Raw genomic sequence first — 15,777 nt, forward strand, 5'->3', positions numbered from 1 at the left:
CCCACAGTGTGATAAAAACCTGTTATTTTGACAATGCGGTGGGGACCATATCTTTGGAAATTGAATTTTATAAAAATATGTGACTGCATGTGGTGTGTATGTGGTGTGTGTTTGTGTGTGTGTGTATATGCACTCCTGGGCAAAAAAGTAGGCCAAAGTTTAATGTTGAGGCACTCATTTTTTTGCCCAAGAGTGGAGAAGGTCCTTGTATGGTACATGTAGCATGAACAGTGCATGGAATGTCAATGGCTCACCCTCACTAACGCTATGCTGGAGGTCCAATTTGTCAAAACTCCGAATGCCTCCATCTTGGCCTGGAGGGCTGTGTCCCTGTGTCCGTTCTTTTTTGGGAGAGCCGTCCCCTCGCGGGGATGTGCCCAGTGATGTCCCCTGTGGTTTCATGACAATCCCACTGATGGCCTTTGAAACAACACAAACAACTCTACGTTCACAAAAAATACATTTTAAAAAGACAACATATCTATCTCTATATAAACTAGTCCTTCATTTTAAAGTGAAATCTGAATTAGCAAATGAATAATGACATTGCCTCTTTTACCAAGGGCGACTGTGACATCCTCAGCTGAAAATCTGCCTGCTCGGCCAGTGGGCGTGTCAGCCAGCTGCAGGGTGATGCTCTCTGGAGCTCCCTGCCAACCTCTCCACTGCTGATATCACCTGGGCCTTCCTCTTCCACCTTCACACCCATGCCCACCATGGTTACATCATTGCTGGCCTGGAGATGCAGTGCTGAGGGGCCGGGCTCACACATCCTGCAGAAGAAAACCAAAGATCTCCTGTCAAGCCAAAGAAATGCATGTTTTACAAATGCCACCAATATCATCCTGTTGACAAGTGGATGACAATTGGCTCCTGCTGGAGTACCTTATTCAGCAGGCCAGGCTAATACTGCTGACTAGACAAAGGCTGCCTTAAGTGTGTCACCTTTTTAGTTTTTTAGTTTCCTAGGAGTTAGGAGTCATATACATATTTTTCAGCAAGTGAACATGCGAAAAAAACATGTAATTTATGGAGAATTATCTTTTATTTCTTCACCGTTCTGATTGAAAAGGAAAAGAAACGGTGAGGCAAAACATTGACACAGGCTTAAAAAGAAAAGTACCTGTAATGTAATATTCTTACAATTATCTAGAAATTAAAACAAACTATTTGGCAGAAGTTCTGCTATGTGAAATGTGATAAAGCAACAGAGTCCTCCCCAAATACACTGCTCTCTGTATCAGATCTGATGAATCTTGAAGCACTCACTATCCCTGCATATGGACCACAGTTTGTTTATGAAACCCATCAGTTGCCTGTTTTGCATGGAAAACAGCAATGCATTGTCTGGGCAGACTCAGCCTGGCCACTTTTAATAAAGAGTAAATCCTGTCACAGAGCTTAGTGATTAGGTGCCTCAAATCTAGCATGCTGGACCATGTTGGGTATAAAATACCTCCTTATGAAAACCTAAAATTAATAAGCAATGGGGAGAAAAAAACATATGAATCAATATTCCTCTTATTTTTTTTTATGGGTAAAGACTACAGAATAAAACGCAGTATATATAATTGTCATGGAAATCCAACAGAGGAAGTGTGATCAATAGTCACAAGATGGACAAAAGCATTAAACACCAGGAAACTCAGAAGGGCAACAATACAAGTGGACTGTAAAAAAGGGGAGAAGAAAAAAACAGCAGAGCAAAATGTATGAACAGCATCATCCTAATCATTAAATAAAATTTGATCATATTGAACAATATTTGAATCTAGCAGGAAAATGTGATTACATTCTTAATTAACTATGCATAAAACTTACATAAATTCATACATCCATTCAGCTCAATTTCAGAAGCCGGCCTAACTGTCCATCAGTGTGTTCCAGAATGAGGCAGACGAAAGAGGTTATGATCACCAGACAGCCCAAGCAAAATTACCCCGCAATGAGAACTAACACTATTTTTAAGATAGTGTTATTTTTTATAGCAACCATAGTCAGTCTTTAATCTCAGTTGCAAAGTCTGTGGGGACCCGGGAGCAGGGCTGTACCACCCTTTCCTGTGTCGCTAGACCACTTCTGATTGTTATCAGAGGCTGTGCCTCTTGGGAGGCCTGCCATGCCTGTGAGAATAGCCCTTTACAAACTCCCTGCAGACTAACAGATCCTACTGAGACTGTCTGGCATTTGAGGGTTCACAGATATAGCTAAATCAAAGGTGGGGATATCATTAAGAGATGGCGACACTAAAGGTCAATTCATATTTCCCATATCTGCATGAGTTTACTGTCCATGTGTACTACACATTTCCATGGATGTTGATGGTCACATCCATCAGATGTATTGCAATAAACACAAATACAAGCAGTGTCATGAAACAGGTAAACGTTTTATGAACAGGTTTAAAGTTGCTAATAGGCTTGGGTGGGTGGTATTAAGGTAATATGGCGTACTGCTATATTTTGGAATCCTTGCAACACCCATACACCAACCCCCGTCCACAGCTTCATGAATTATATCGTCTCAGTTTCAAAATCTGTCTGGACAGTATGAAAATGGACAATTATATATGTGGGTACTGATGCACCTCCTCATACAACTGTTCACTATAACTGCTATAACAACTATTTTTCTTCCTGATCTTCTTCTTCTCTTTCTTGGTTGACCTTTGCTCTGTGAAAGTTAGTGCTGCCACCTGTTGAATTTCCTTGTACATGCACTGTCCAGACATACTGTAAAACTCTGGGGTACACTCCTTATAAATCCAAAATCATTCAAGCATAAAAATGTCTAATACTTCCCTTATATGGTGTATTAGTCTGTACCAAACTAGGTGAATCTGACCAGATGACAAACTATAGCTTCATCACTACTACATACATCTAAAGAGACAATATCCAGTTGGGACCGCCACAAGAATCTGAACGAACCTATAAAGTTCATTATTTATTTTGTTCAAAATGGCAGTGCATTCTATTAATCAGTGATTTCATTTTATCTACCTCTTACCCCAAACAGAGCTTGTAGTACAAGGCAATATCATGATCTCTTGAAAATGGTCTCCATCCATTTTTACAGTGATAGATACTTTTATAAAGAGAATACTCTGAAAAGCTACAAAATGGCAACTGTATATTTTGCCAAAAAAGGTGGTGGGGGAAAGAGTCCCTTCATATGTATGCCGATTGGGTGGGGGGGGGGGGGGGTATACCCCCAGGTGTCTCTTTTACATTGTAGAGGGGTCCTCCTTGGTATATTATACATCAGGGAGACGGGGGGATTCAGAATTTGCATCATGGTCGGCTAGAAATGTCTTGCCTAAAAAATATACATAGTATGGGAATAAGGTAATGAAGAGTAGCCCCAAAGAAAACAGAGAACCATTTGCATGAAATGAATAGGCACCACTCAAACAACTCACCAACTAAACATTAGTGTATTCTGTGTTTACAAGTTGTTTATGTAAATATATAAACAAAAAGGGGACACAATTGCATGCCAGGAAATACAGAGTTGACAAGGAAGACTGATCTAGACTGTTGTCTACTGATTTCAACTCCCTTGATTAAAGAGAAAACATATACACTTATATGTGCTGCTCCTATACATTTCGAACTTCCATTTTCATATATATACATACTATACATATTTGGAATTTTTCTGCTTTCATCTGCTTTTCAGATAAATGCACAACCTTTAGTTAAAAAAACTTCCTAAGCAAATAAGTATGGGCTAGTTCAAAAAAGGAAAACCATTCAGTTGTTAATAAATATAATTTTTGCCCTGGCATAAAAATACTACATGAATCAAAAAAGGAAAAAAATCTGCGTTGTTTATGTGGCTAGTAACACACAAACACAAAAGTTTACATTGGAAACATTGGTTCAGGTGATAATAATAGATTGGTTATCTTTTTTCCTAATCACTTTTGGGGACAGCCCCAGAATAGTCCCTGTGCTAATTTTATTCCTTTTTCCCTATGTAGCAGAAATTAAAAAAAAAAAATTCAAATGACCGACAAAAGGAAAAAGGAAAAATGAATAGATGAAACACTGCACAATATACCACACCTTGCAAATTTCCTTCTAGCTAAATAACCCTCTGCCACTAACCTTTGTAAAGTGACACCAAAGTATGATAAACACACTAAACCTTAATTTCAGCAAGTTTTCAGTTATTCTATGTGGTCTGCCTAAATAAAAAAATATGTAAATAAATCTAAATAAAACAAGTTCAGCTCAGGTGTTTGGATTATTTAGGTTTCTGTATATAACATAAATTAGTGGGTGTCCACTCATAAGAAAAAGAGTGCTCTGCTGTCTCTTTTCTGCCTTTCACAAACACCTTTTCACCCTTCTGTTTTTCTTGTTTATTGTGCTCCAGAAAACATACTGTGGCCATTCATTTAAGATTCAAGGTGGGATATGAATGAAGAGCAGAAATACACTTATAATAAAGAAGTAAAACAAGAGAACAGGCATAAAGCATGTGTCTGAAGAACATGTTTATGATTGTCTACAACCCTCCAGCTGCCACATCCCTTATTTTTTTAAAAGAAAAAAAGAAAATGAATGTGGTGGCTTTAAGACTTCAAATCAAAATTCAGGGTCATTTCTTCAGTGATTTGTATATGTATGCAGCATTGTGTATTTAATATGGTGGAAATGGTCATAAACTGAAAGATGACAATGATAATCACCTTGTTAGAAAAGTAAATATGAGCTTTCAAGCAGAGTCTATGCAGTATTTGAGTCTCCATGGAGACCAGCTCAGCTCTTTATGAGGTAAGGAATGCAACAGGTACCTCTGAACAACTGTTCTTCCTAATTCTCCATCTTCTGCAATGAAAGGTGGGGTGACTTAAGATGGTAGCTCATAAGAGTTAGAACTTGTGAGAGTTGGAAATGGAACAAGAGATTATCTGGGTATATAACGGTTGTGATTATATTGACCATTCTGAATATGTCGATTTGGTCCAGATATATTTTACCGTTTATCACTGGCATAAAATATCAGTCAGAAGTTTTTGCACACCACAGGTTTTTACCACTTTTCCATTTATTTCATAAACTGCAGATTTTAAAAATTCTTTTTAAGCATTGGAAAGTTGAGTGAATAACTAAATTAAAAGATAAGTCAAATAAAACCTTTGTAACATTGAAAGACTATGTAACAGTGCATGTCTGACATAGTATTAACTGGTTGTGTGGTGATGGCATAGTCAAATTCTAGGCTGTCCTTTAACTTTAAATACACTAGTTAATGGTTTCTTCCCATGAAACAGAGTAGTATGTAATATCCCTTGTAGAAAGTAACATGAGGTTACTTTGATGAATCAAAGATATATCATTTTCTTGCTAATAAAGGCACTCAGATGGTAAACATACTGTAAATTTATATGTTATCAAAGAATACTGAGTGTATTTTTAGCAAATGTTAAGTGAGCAACAAGCAATAGTAAAAAATCTCAGTGTGTGCAAAAACTTTTGACTGGTACTGTACAGATATCAAATCACACTACAGAGTATAAAATACATGCACTTGGCTTACTTAAACTGGTGAAATTTAACCCTTATTTAAACAGGTGAAATCTGATGATATAACATCCATGAGGATAATGTTCCAAATAAAGACTGAATTGACCTCTGTGTGTGTGGCCTCTGGTATTAAAATAATTTTACAGTGATGATAGGCAGCATGAATAACATATCATGCTATCAGATATTCTATTGATATTTATTTTTAGTATTTTATGGTTATAATGTACTAGCAATATATGACTGAAACATTACATTGTGTGTATAATAAGCCTTGGGAAAAAACCTTGTAGAACTTCACGTTCTATAATCTTTAAAATACCGACAATGATGATTACAATGATTAATATTGATAATGACATTCATTTTTCGGAAATGTATAAATTATAGAATAATATGAACAGAATAATAAGAACATAACAACCAGCAAAGTAATCTTGTATACTTATTGACTGTTCCCTAGATCTCATGGAGACTCACTGCTGAAGAGGACAGGCACAGGCTCTACATGTCCGGGCAGGAGGTAAAAAAAAATTAATGCCAAATGCATAAACATAGAACCACAAACCGGTTCTACTTCTTGGGCCAGAACAACACCTCCCATGTTTAAATCTATTACTAGATTATTATAAATACAGTAGATTAAGACAAGACCAGAAGTTAAGCATAATAAGCATTAACTGGAGTATGTCATACAAATATGAAAAACCAGGGCAAGGGCATAAGTCTATTTGGAAAACAGACTCTACTGAATCAAAATTCAGCATTAATAATATGTTTAAGAATTTCAGTTAATGTGATAGAAAGGTTGGCTCTTACATTTATTTTGTAATTGTTACATTTCCTTAGTTTATTTTTCTGCTTTTTATAACAAGAACAAGTGCAGCCACATTTCAAGTTCTGTAAACATAAATTACTATGCCCTTTGACCAGTTAAAAAGAGAAGAAAAGAGAAAAAAAAAGAGCTGGAGATTATAAACAGAAAATAAAAGGTTACACTAAACCATATCACATCAATATTTCAGCTTTGCTTTCCTCATGGTGAATAAGGCAATTATCAGTCAGTTATCCATCTTTCGTCTACATATAAGATTTAAATGTTCACATCACATGGAAAAATAATCAAAATGTCTATGCATGCCCTTAATATTTATATAGTGGAAACCTCTGCTCTACTTCAACTTCTACTACCTGCTAAGGAAACTGGCATTATGACCCTAACACAAACAAGAGGCAATATCTTTTGTTTTAAAAACTTTTCTTAGTCTATAATTTTGCTTCTCTAAAATAATGTGAAACTGCTGTGAGATGAAGAAATCTGTGTGAATGATAACTGTAAAATCAGAGAAGGCAGGGGCAGCTGGCTGTCAAAGTGTTCTCACTTCGCCGTAAGGTGTTAAATAACAGGGTTTCCTGTGCAATCTACCACCCTCAAAAACTTGTGTACTGTAAGATACAAACATTATTACTGAATGAGCAGAGATGGGCTCCTAAATCCAAATTGTAGTATCCAGAATCTCTCCTCTTCAAGAAATTATGCAGCCTTTTCTATAATTTATATTCTGCCATGGCATCCAGCTAACATGCAGAATTCTATAACACTACTGACTGTTCATTAGATGACTTAAGTATTAAATATTGGATATTTTAATAATCCCATACAGGGTACAGGTACCAAAGCATCATGTCCTGTGCTACCTGGGACAGGCTCCATCCCCTGCACTCTTGACCAGAAGCAGTTGGAAGATTCATCAATAATCAGAAACTTTTCATAGATTTATTGTTTCTTTAAATTTTAGGCTAGAGATCTCTGGATACATTTGGGGGATGGGAGTGAGCAACCTTTAAGTAGCAGCTGGAACAGTGACTGTTTAGCAGGCAGGGGTGTCAAATTGTGCAAATAAATCATTTTCAATTTCATTACCAGGACTTTTTCTGTCTGCACTTATTGTATCATGCTAATCAAGTAGATTTATAATAGATATTGTGAAATAGACATGTCCCAGCCACACCTGATTCATATCCAAGCATCAAAAATGTAAGGGCTGACAAAAATGCTTTTTTCAAACTTAAACTTAAGTAAAAGTCATAAACAGGTTCAAAATATTTGTTACATCTTGTTCTTGGTGCTAATTATTCTGCAGCTAAAATGAGTGGGAAGTATATATTCCTTTGAAATGTGTCTTGTTCATGTTCATGAGTTGACTGCAGCAAAACTGACTGGGTCGGGTTAACCTTTGTCTAACATAATGCATTACTTTTTCCATTATATTTCACTGAATATTATACCATATATTACATTATTGTATATAATATTACATATTTTCAATAATCTAAGTTTTAAGAATTAAAGTAATAGATATGTAATTTTCACAGTATGATTTGAATTTTAATTAAGCACAGCGCACACTTTGAATAAAAAATAAGTTTACCATTGACTGTTGTCTTATAGAGATAAGTATTACTTACAAAAGCTTATTAAATTGCCAAAAAGTTCAGTATGAAATAGTAGTTTAATTTTTTCTAAACTACTAACAGTTTAAAAAACGTGTTTTATCTTTTATGTAATATTTTCATGGTTTTAAATAAAAGTCCATTAATTACTGTTTTAAAAATGCATAAATAGACAAATTGTTCATATCAGATAACATTGATCGATCTAAAATGGAAGTGTAATGATAATATTGAAAAGCTACACATAAACAACTTGACTAAGATATAGTAGACAGTGGAAAAGTAAGTGTTTCCTTGATATGCTGAAAACCGAAACAAAGGTTAATTTCAATTATATTTACGTTATCATACATTTCTTTACAATTTAAATGTGAGAGGGATGTTTGCCATGCTATAAATTTAAAACATAAAACATCTAAATATAAAACAAAAATAAATGCAACTTAATATCCTTGTCTTATTGAAAGTTAGTAAATGCAATTACTGTAGCTCTAGGGATTAGATTAACTTTAAGAGATTAATGAATTAATGAATAAAGAAATGCTAAGGTATATTCAAAAAAACAAAATAACAATGAAATAACATTTTATAAACCTTGCTATTATGCATTTACCTGAAGCATTTAAAAAAAAAAAATTCTTTATTTATTTAAATTTTAACAATCTTCTTCTAAAAGGTATGCATTTAGAGTCACCATAAAACCGCATTGAATTATGCTGTCTGCAAATATGCATTTTTGCATGATGAAATTTTTGGACATGTTTTGAAAGATCCATACTAGCATTTACAGCAGTGTTTACATTGCTGCTTGTTTCCTTAGAAGTTTAACCGATTATGCAAACCTTTAAAGAATGAGCGCAGTCTGTAATGAACCTGCTAGTCTTTGCAGTACAACCTCAGTAACCGTCTATGAGTTTGCTCACCTACCATTACATAAAATGCCCAGCATAACTAACCATTACTTGTTTCAAAATAATTTTGAAATTGTTTTAGTGTCAATTTTTCTCTCAGCAATAATACTTGGAAGTTAATAAATTATAATCTAGAAACTTTAAAAATAACACTTAAGGTTGAGACGCTATAAATTAAAGTAATAATAATAATAATAATAATAATTATTATTATTATTATTATTATTATTATTATTTTACAAAAATGTATGTTCCATTTAATTAATTACAAAAACAATTTTAATAATTTTAATTTCTACATTTCTGTTTAGTCAAAGGGAGTTATGTAGTTTAAAAAGGAAATTAATTCAAAAACAGTATGTAATGTGAAATAACCCCCTTTTCTGTGTAGATTTTCTGACTTAGCCTAATTTTTTTACATCACTTGCAAGTATAATATATTGAAATAAAAAATTACAAATACAACTTACAGTTGGCTAAATTAAATAATACATTACCTAATAATTTAATATATTTATTAATTTTATTTGTCAAAAAAACCTTTGCTCAATGTCAGACATTATTAAGTCCTACAATCCTAAGTATATTAACTCAGAAGTTTAGTGTAGTTCTGCATTGCCTTGCCCAATGTCCTACACAGCAAGAAAAGCCGTTCAGTATCTGAAGAGACTATGCTGCTTTATTTCTTAAATCACCTAATTTTATTAGAACAAAACACAATTAAAACTGTCAATTGTATAAAAAAAAACGTTTCACTTTGGAAAGGAAAACTGAGGACAATATTTCAGTGATTGTACTGTTCATCTATTATTTGTACTGAGTTTATCTGTATGAACATATTATCCGTAATGTGCATATCTGTCTGAAGATATTGGTGCAACTTTGTATTGAACATACTACTACTAAAGTCCAATAGCTGAAATGCAATTTCAAATTCAGGATAAAATCAATAAAAAAAAACAAGCATCATAATATTGCAATTAATAAAGACTCTCTGTCAATGCAACTAATTCATATTGCGTGAGAAATTCACTGGAGTAAATGCAATCATTTAATATTTTAAGAAACATACATCATATTTATGATATAGTCAATGTTGTCTAAAGATACTTCAGAATTAGTACAATCTAGAAAGAGCACTGTGTTTCCCATTGAATTATGATGGTTATTCATGCCATTAAATATTACTCACCTGATAAAAGTGACTGAGGGAAGTATATATTCAAGGACAATGCAAGCAAGCTTATATGTACCTTGCTGTATTTGTTTTCTGCTTGCTACAATGTTTCTAAAGACCATGTTCCATTATTACCACACTGTTTCTGATTTCCTGTGTAATTCTTAGGCGGGGGTTGGTTTATAATGGAGAGGGGAGGTGGGTGACTGAGCAGGTGGGGGTGGGGGGCAAGCCTTCTTAGGTCTTATCAAAATCAGGATCAGTGATTAATCCACATTTTCAGCACTTTGTAAACAGCAAACATAACATAACATAAAAATGTATCTATTAAGCTGTGATAATTGCCTTACATCTGTTTCTCTGTTAGTAAACAAGGAAATGAAAGATATAAAGATAATGATGACATCTATCATCATACACAGTTTCACCCTTGATCAGTGAATTAACCATATTTCCTCTTTGTATAAAAAAAATGATCTTTTCTGCATAATAAACCTTTAATTATACATGTTTTGGATTGAGTTTTCACATTTATAGTTTATATTTTCAGTTAAAAGTTTTGTGTTTTGTGAATTTAAATGATTTGTTATTTTGAAGATTTATTACAGGAAACTTTTACGCCATTACTGCCATACATTATTCTTAAGTGTTTCTAAATTCTTATACCTTTACCAACACTAGTAGCTTGTGTCCTAACTGCTCTTTTAAGGCTAATCGGTAGCCATGTACCCTACACTGTAGCCTGACACCTGAAGTTACATTTCTGGGGAGGTGCACCTCAGGTTACAGCATAGGATATACAGCTACGCCATACCTATGGCATACCACTTTTATGCAGAAATAGAGCTTGCTTCTCACACACAGAAGGCAATTAACAAATATCAACAGCAAGTGAGAACATGCAGGACTTGTCACCAGTCATTTTTCCATCTCCAGCTACAAAAATGCCATAAACACCAAATTCACAAACTGCTGCACCTTTTGAATGGTTGTTCACATTGCAAAGTTTTTCATTAGAATGCAAAAGATTGCATTTTGTAGACATGGAATAAAAACAATCAATCAAGATTACTCGCAAAAGAAATTAAATACAACCAACAAGTGGCTGAAGATGTATATGCATGACTAAAAAAAGAATTATGAACTAAACGATTTACTTTGGCTAAAAGTATCAGACAAGATTGTGTGCATGTATATTTACTTTACAAACTAGGCTAATAATAATACGCATTCTCCATTCAAATCAAGAAAGGTAGCTCTGATTTGGCTCCTAATATTTATTCAGTCTGGTATGCAGCTATTAAAAAAAAGTTTGCTTCAAAGTAGTGGAGAAAGGTAGACAATAATATCACTTTGGGAGTATGTTTAAACGAGAAAAGATAATAAACTATAGTTTTAGAATCTAAATGATTGCAGAATGTCTTTTTGCCATTTTGTTTTTGCCCTACTGTGATATCCAATACAAATTTGTGAGTTAGCCAAAGAACCAGGTTTTAGATTTATTTATTTTTGCACTTTTGTCTGAAATGACATACAGTACAAGTGACTGAGAGTTCTGTCAGTTCCTGGAGCACTTGGGGTTAAGGGCACTTCTCAAGAGCCCAATTGTGAAATCACTCCACCAGCCACGGGATTTGGACTTCTAATCATTGTAGATCTCATCCTCTCCTTCTTATTTCAACAGAGCACTAGAAATGGACATTGCTATAGATGGCGGCAGAGAGATCCTACTTAGGCTGCTTGAGACGGTCTACTCTTTTTGCACTGTAAACTATAAAATACACCTAAGTACATTACAAAACATGTATGAGAAATCATACTGAATGAAATATAGGGCTTTCAGTAACAGAATAATAAACAATATGTCCAGTAATCTATGTCAGTTTTATCTACTGGACAGAATTGTTTTAGAAGAATTTTGAACCGATAACCCAATTCAACAACCATTCAGCTCTTCACTTACTGAACGTTCTTGTTCTCATTTAAAAAAGTGGCACATCTATAGTAAGAGAAATATAGGGCCACATAAGTTATAAAACAATGGATATCTGAAAATTAATATGAAAGATAAAATGTTTATTTCTTAGTTTACATTTTAATCACACTGGTTGCAGTCTGAGTACCCTTTTGTCATTTTCAGGCAAACAGTAAAATTCATAACGTTAAACTCTTTCTTCATCGTGGTCTAGGTCTAGACATATTCCTATTCACCTAGCACTACAAAGGCTGGTATTGATCTAAAGGGAGGGACTGAAGTCCCGCTTGGCTGCTTCGCTATACTTGCATTGTTTATATTTTGCGTTTCGTAAGGCACGGGAAGGGATAGGGAATGACTGAAAATGAGAGTGGTGGGGAAAGGTCAGAGACTCCCCGGTGACAGCTCACTCTGTGCACAGCCAGAGTCTGTAAAGCCAACACTTGCAGCCACTTTGCCAACTTCCTTTTTAATATGCCGACAACATGCTCGGGAACAGCAGGAGCGCGAGACTCAGGTGCCGGAGTCGTTTGCCAAAGACTGAAAGGAAAGCATTACTGTCATTCGGGTCAGAATCATACCATTCACCAGCTTTAGCCCGTCTCTATTTACTCACCTCTTGATACAAACTCGTCAATATGAATACATAATAACGTGTAAAGCACGGTATATCAGGAGACAGTAACGAACTCACTAGCCTACACCATCTACGCACTCAATATGGCTACAACTTTCGTATTGGCTACGTTATTCAATAGTGCGTCACATTTTTTACGTGATGCTATATATAGTAGGCTATAATACTACCGGCAAATGGTTGACTGTCGCTGCGCATGATTTTAAATAACATTTCAAAATAACACATTAAAACAACTCGTCACAAGGATGTTTATTCTACATCTGATGTTGTTTCATACGCAGTTACCTAAACAAGTGATAACAACTGTCGTTAGAAATAACTTATTCTATAAGTTACTTAGTCATTCACTTGGTCTGTGTTTATCTTCGTGAAACCAATTTAAATATATTATTGCAAGATTGAATTCTCGAAAAAACTTGCATTTGAAGTTCAGAGTGGAGGTAACGATGGTGTATTTTACAGCAGTGGTTATTGCAATTATATGGTATTGCCGATTAACCGGTTACAGTATCCGAGACATTTTTTAAAAATGAAAACAGAGTACAAAGAGGTTCGTGTTTGAAAGCAGAGATCAATCGTTATTTGCATTCTTAAACAGTAAGGGATGTCCCCTTAAACTGATAAGCCTGAAAAAAAGTAATTCCATGGAAGAAAACTGTCTATAATTGTTTCAAGCATTTTAAGTTACGATTACTCATCATTATTTTTTAACTAAAATGTGATCGCGATGTTAAAGCTATACTAAGCTATTTAGGCAAAACTTTTTTTTGCGTGTGACTGATATGAAATAATTAACAAGAGAAGTTAAGACTATCGCTGCTACTCCAGCGTTTGAACTTACCACTCCTGAGAAACCCGTTCTGTCGTTTCCTCCGGTGTTTCTCTGAATGAGCTGTTATTTTGTAACATGCAAAACAAAGATCCCCCTAACACCTGGATGTCCCTTCAACCCCTATCAGCCTGAAAGCAACTGACAATAACTGCTCTTATTAACAAACATCAGCTCGCCACACACAGCCAGTTACCCCAATCTCCCCAGACTTTCTGGTATTTTGTTTCCCACATTCGCTCTCCAAACGACTCACCTCCCTCTTAAAGGGGCAGGACTTTTCACTCCAGGCTAAAATGTAAAAAGTCCATTCTAAATAACGATATCCGCGACACTTTTCGGCTGGATTTATTAGTCTCAGTACCCTATTTTTGTAATTGATTTGATATTATATGTTTAAATGATATATACTGTACAAAGGCTTTTTTTTCTAATATTAAACATTCAAGTCTTCAGGAGCACTATTTTTCGTTAGGTTATATATATATAGATTGCTTATGCATACAGTCGAATTATATGGAAGCAATACAAGTTAGTGACCTATTTTTCAGGAATACAATTTACATTTACAGTCCTTTGATTTTATGTCAATGAATAAGCTTCTCCAACACAGCTATGTAACTTAAATATGTCAAAGGCACACACACACACACACACACACACACACACACATATATATATATATATATATATATACACATATATATATATATATATATATATATATATATATATATATATATATATATATATATATATATATATATATATATATATATATAGACACTCACCTACATTTAGTTGGGCCTAATGAACTACATCAGGGGTGGCACAGTGGTGCAGTGGTTAGCATTTTTGCATTACACCTTTGAGATCAGGGTTTGAGTTTCTGGCCTGGCCTGTGAGTTTGCATGTTCTCCCTATGTAATTGTGGGGGTTCCACTTCATTAGTGTGGTTTCCCCCCACAGTCTAAAAATATACTAAGGTGAATTAGAGTTGGCAAATTGTCCGTATGTGTGATGGGTTGGCACCCTGTCCTTCGTTATTCCCTGACTGGAGCCTGTAAGTTCTGGGATAAGCTCTGGACCCCCACAGCACTGCGTAGGATAAGTGGGTATAGAAGATGGGTGGATGACAACACCAACAAAAACTCACTTAACCAGTATCTAAAAAAACAGTTTATTAACTGTTTTTTTTTCTCATTGGTTACTTATATTTCACCACTATGTGTTGCACATTATGCCAACATGTGCTGCATATTTTTAATTGTACTGATCTGATTTTTAGTTAAGTCAGTTATACCAATGAACATAATAAACAGTAAAATAAATGATGTAATCCTCAAGAGGAGAAATTGGAAAACTACATTAACTTATCTCAAAATTTAAAACAGAAATGGTTCCGCATTTTGTCCATTTTCAGTATTATGTGGCCACCACACCCATTAAAGAAACTTTTACAGGATAAAAGCAAGTATGTCCCTGCCCTACAAACATCAATGTGTATATTACATCTTTCTCTCCTTTTTCCCTGTACATAGTGAGCCACTGCAGCTCAGGGTGAGAGCCTAAAGCCGATGTGCCATTTCTAATCCCCTCTGTTCCTGCCTTTGTGTAACAACCCAGCAGGAAGTGGGAGCTGGGCAGACAACAATTAACAAAAGAGCTGTGAAGAATACAATTAGCCATCAATAGGAAACCACAGGGCTTTGTGCCTGTTTCCATGGAGATATCCGACTACCTCTGTTCTGGGATTAGGGACCTTTCCATTTCTTTTTCTCCTTTTGCTCTTCCTCTTTCTCCCTCTCGCTCACATTCTCTTCCAATCCATCCTACTGTTTTCTATCTAAAATTCTTATTTTTTGTCAATTGCTTGTCACCTAGCAACTATGGGAGCCAACACAAGCTTCTGCACCTTTTCCCCTCTGCTTTCAGGCTTTCCACCTTTGTCTTCCCTGCAGAGTGAAGGTGACGTGTGTGGATTGTTTTGCTTCTGTCTGCCTACTGCCTGACAGCTCATTGAGGACAGGCTTTGTTAAACCTGAAGCAGCAGTTATGAAGCACCTGTTTGTCTAGAGCACAGGGAAACCATTTGAGATAGCTGAGGCTTTTCTGCATTTTAGTTGGTAGAAAAAAGGTCTAAATTTGTCGGTAGTGTGTATTAATGTTTATGGCTAATATTCCATTATTGGTCAGTATACTTTGGCAAGAAAAATAGTGTTATCAGTAATGTTCAGCTATCATAATATATTGA

At 35.1% G+C, this 15,777-nt stretch overlaps 1 protein-coding gene across 8 annotated transcripts in view; it reads right to left on the reverse strand.

Moving 5' to 3' along the window:
* sox13 (SRY-box transcription factor 13) overlaps window positions 1–13,763 on the reverse strand; it is a 33,631-nt gene extending 19,868 nt beyond the window's left edge. For 7 of the 8 annotated variants that reach the window (XM_023809486.1, XM_072715786.1, XM_023809485.1 and 4 more), the window contains exons 1-3: window positions 13,536–13,763; window positions 560–773; window positions 255–420 (exon numbers count right to left, since the gene is read on the reverse strand). In XM_023809486.1, the coding sequence (XP_023665254.1) occupies window positions 255–420; window positions 560–773; window positions 13,536–13,603 (448 nt within the window). In that variant the 5' untranslated portion in view covers window positions 13,604–13,763. Of the gene's footprint in view, window positions 1–254; window positions 421–559; window positions 774–12,670; window positions 12,794–13,535 lie in introns of those variants that run through there. The other variant, XM_023809490.2, reaches the window with a different exon arrangement.
* Between the last annotated feature and the right edge of the window lie 2,014 nt (window positions 13,764–15,777).

The sequence above is a fragment of the Paramormyrops kingsleyae genome, chromosome 8 (assembly GCF_048594095.1).
Source record: "Paramormyrops kingsleyae isolate MSU_618 chromosome 8, PKINGS_0.4, whole genome shotgun sequence".
Classification (NCBI taxonomy): Eukaryota; Metazoa; Chordata; class Actinopteri; order Osteoglossiformes; family Mormyridae; genus Paramormyrops; species Paramormyrops kingsleyae.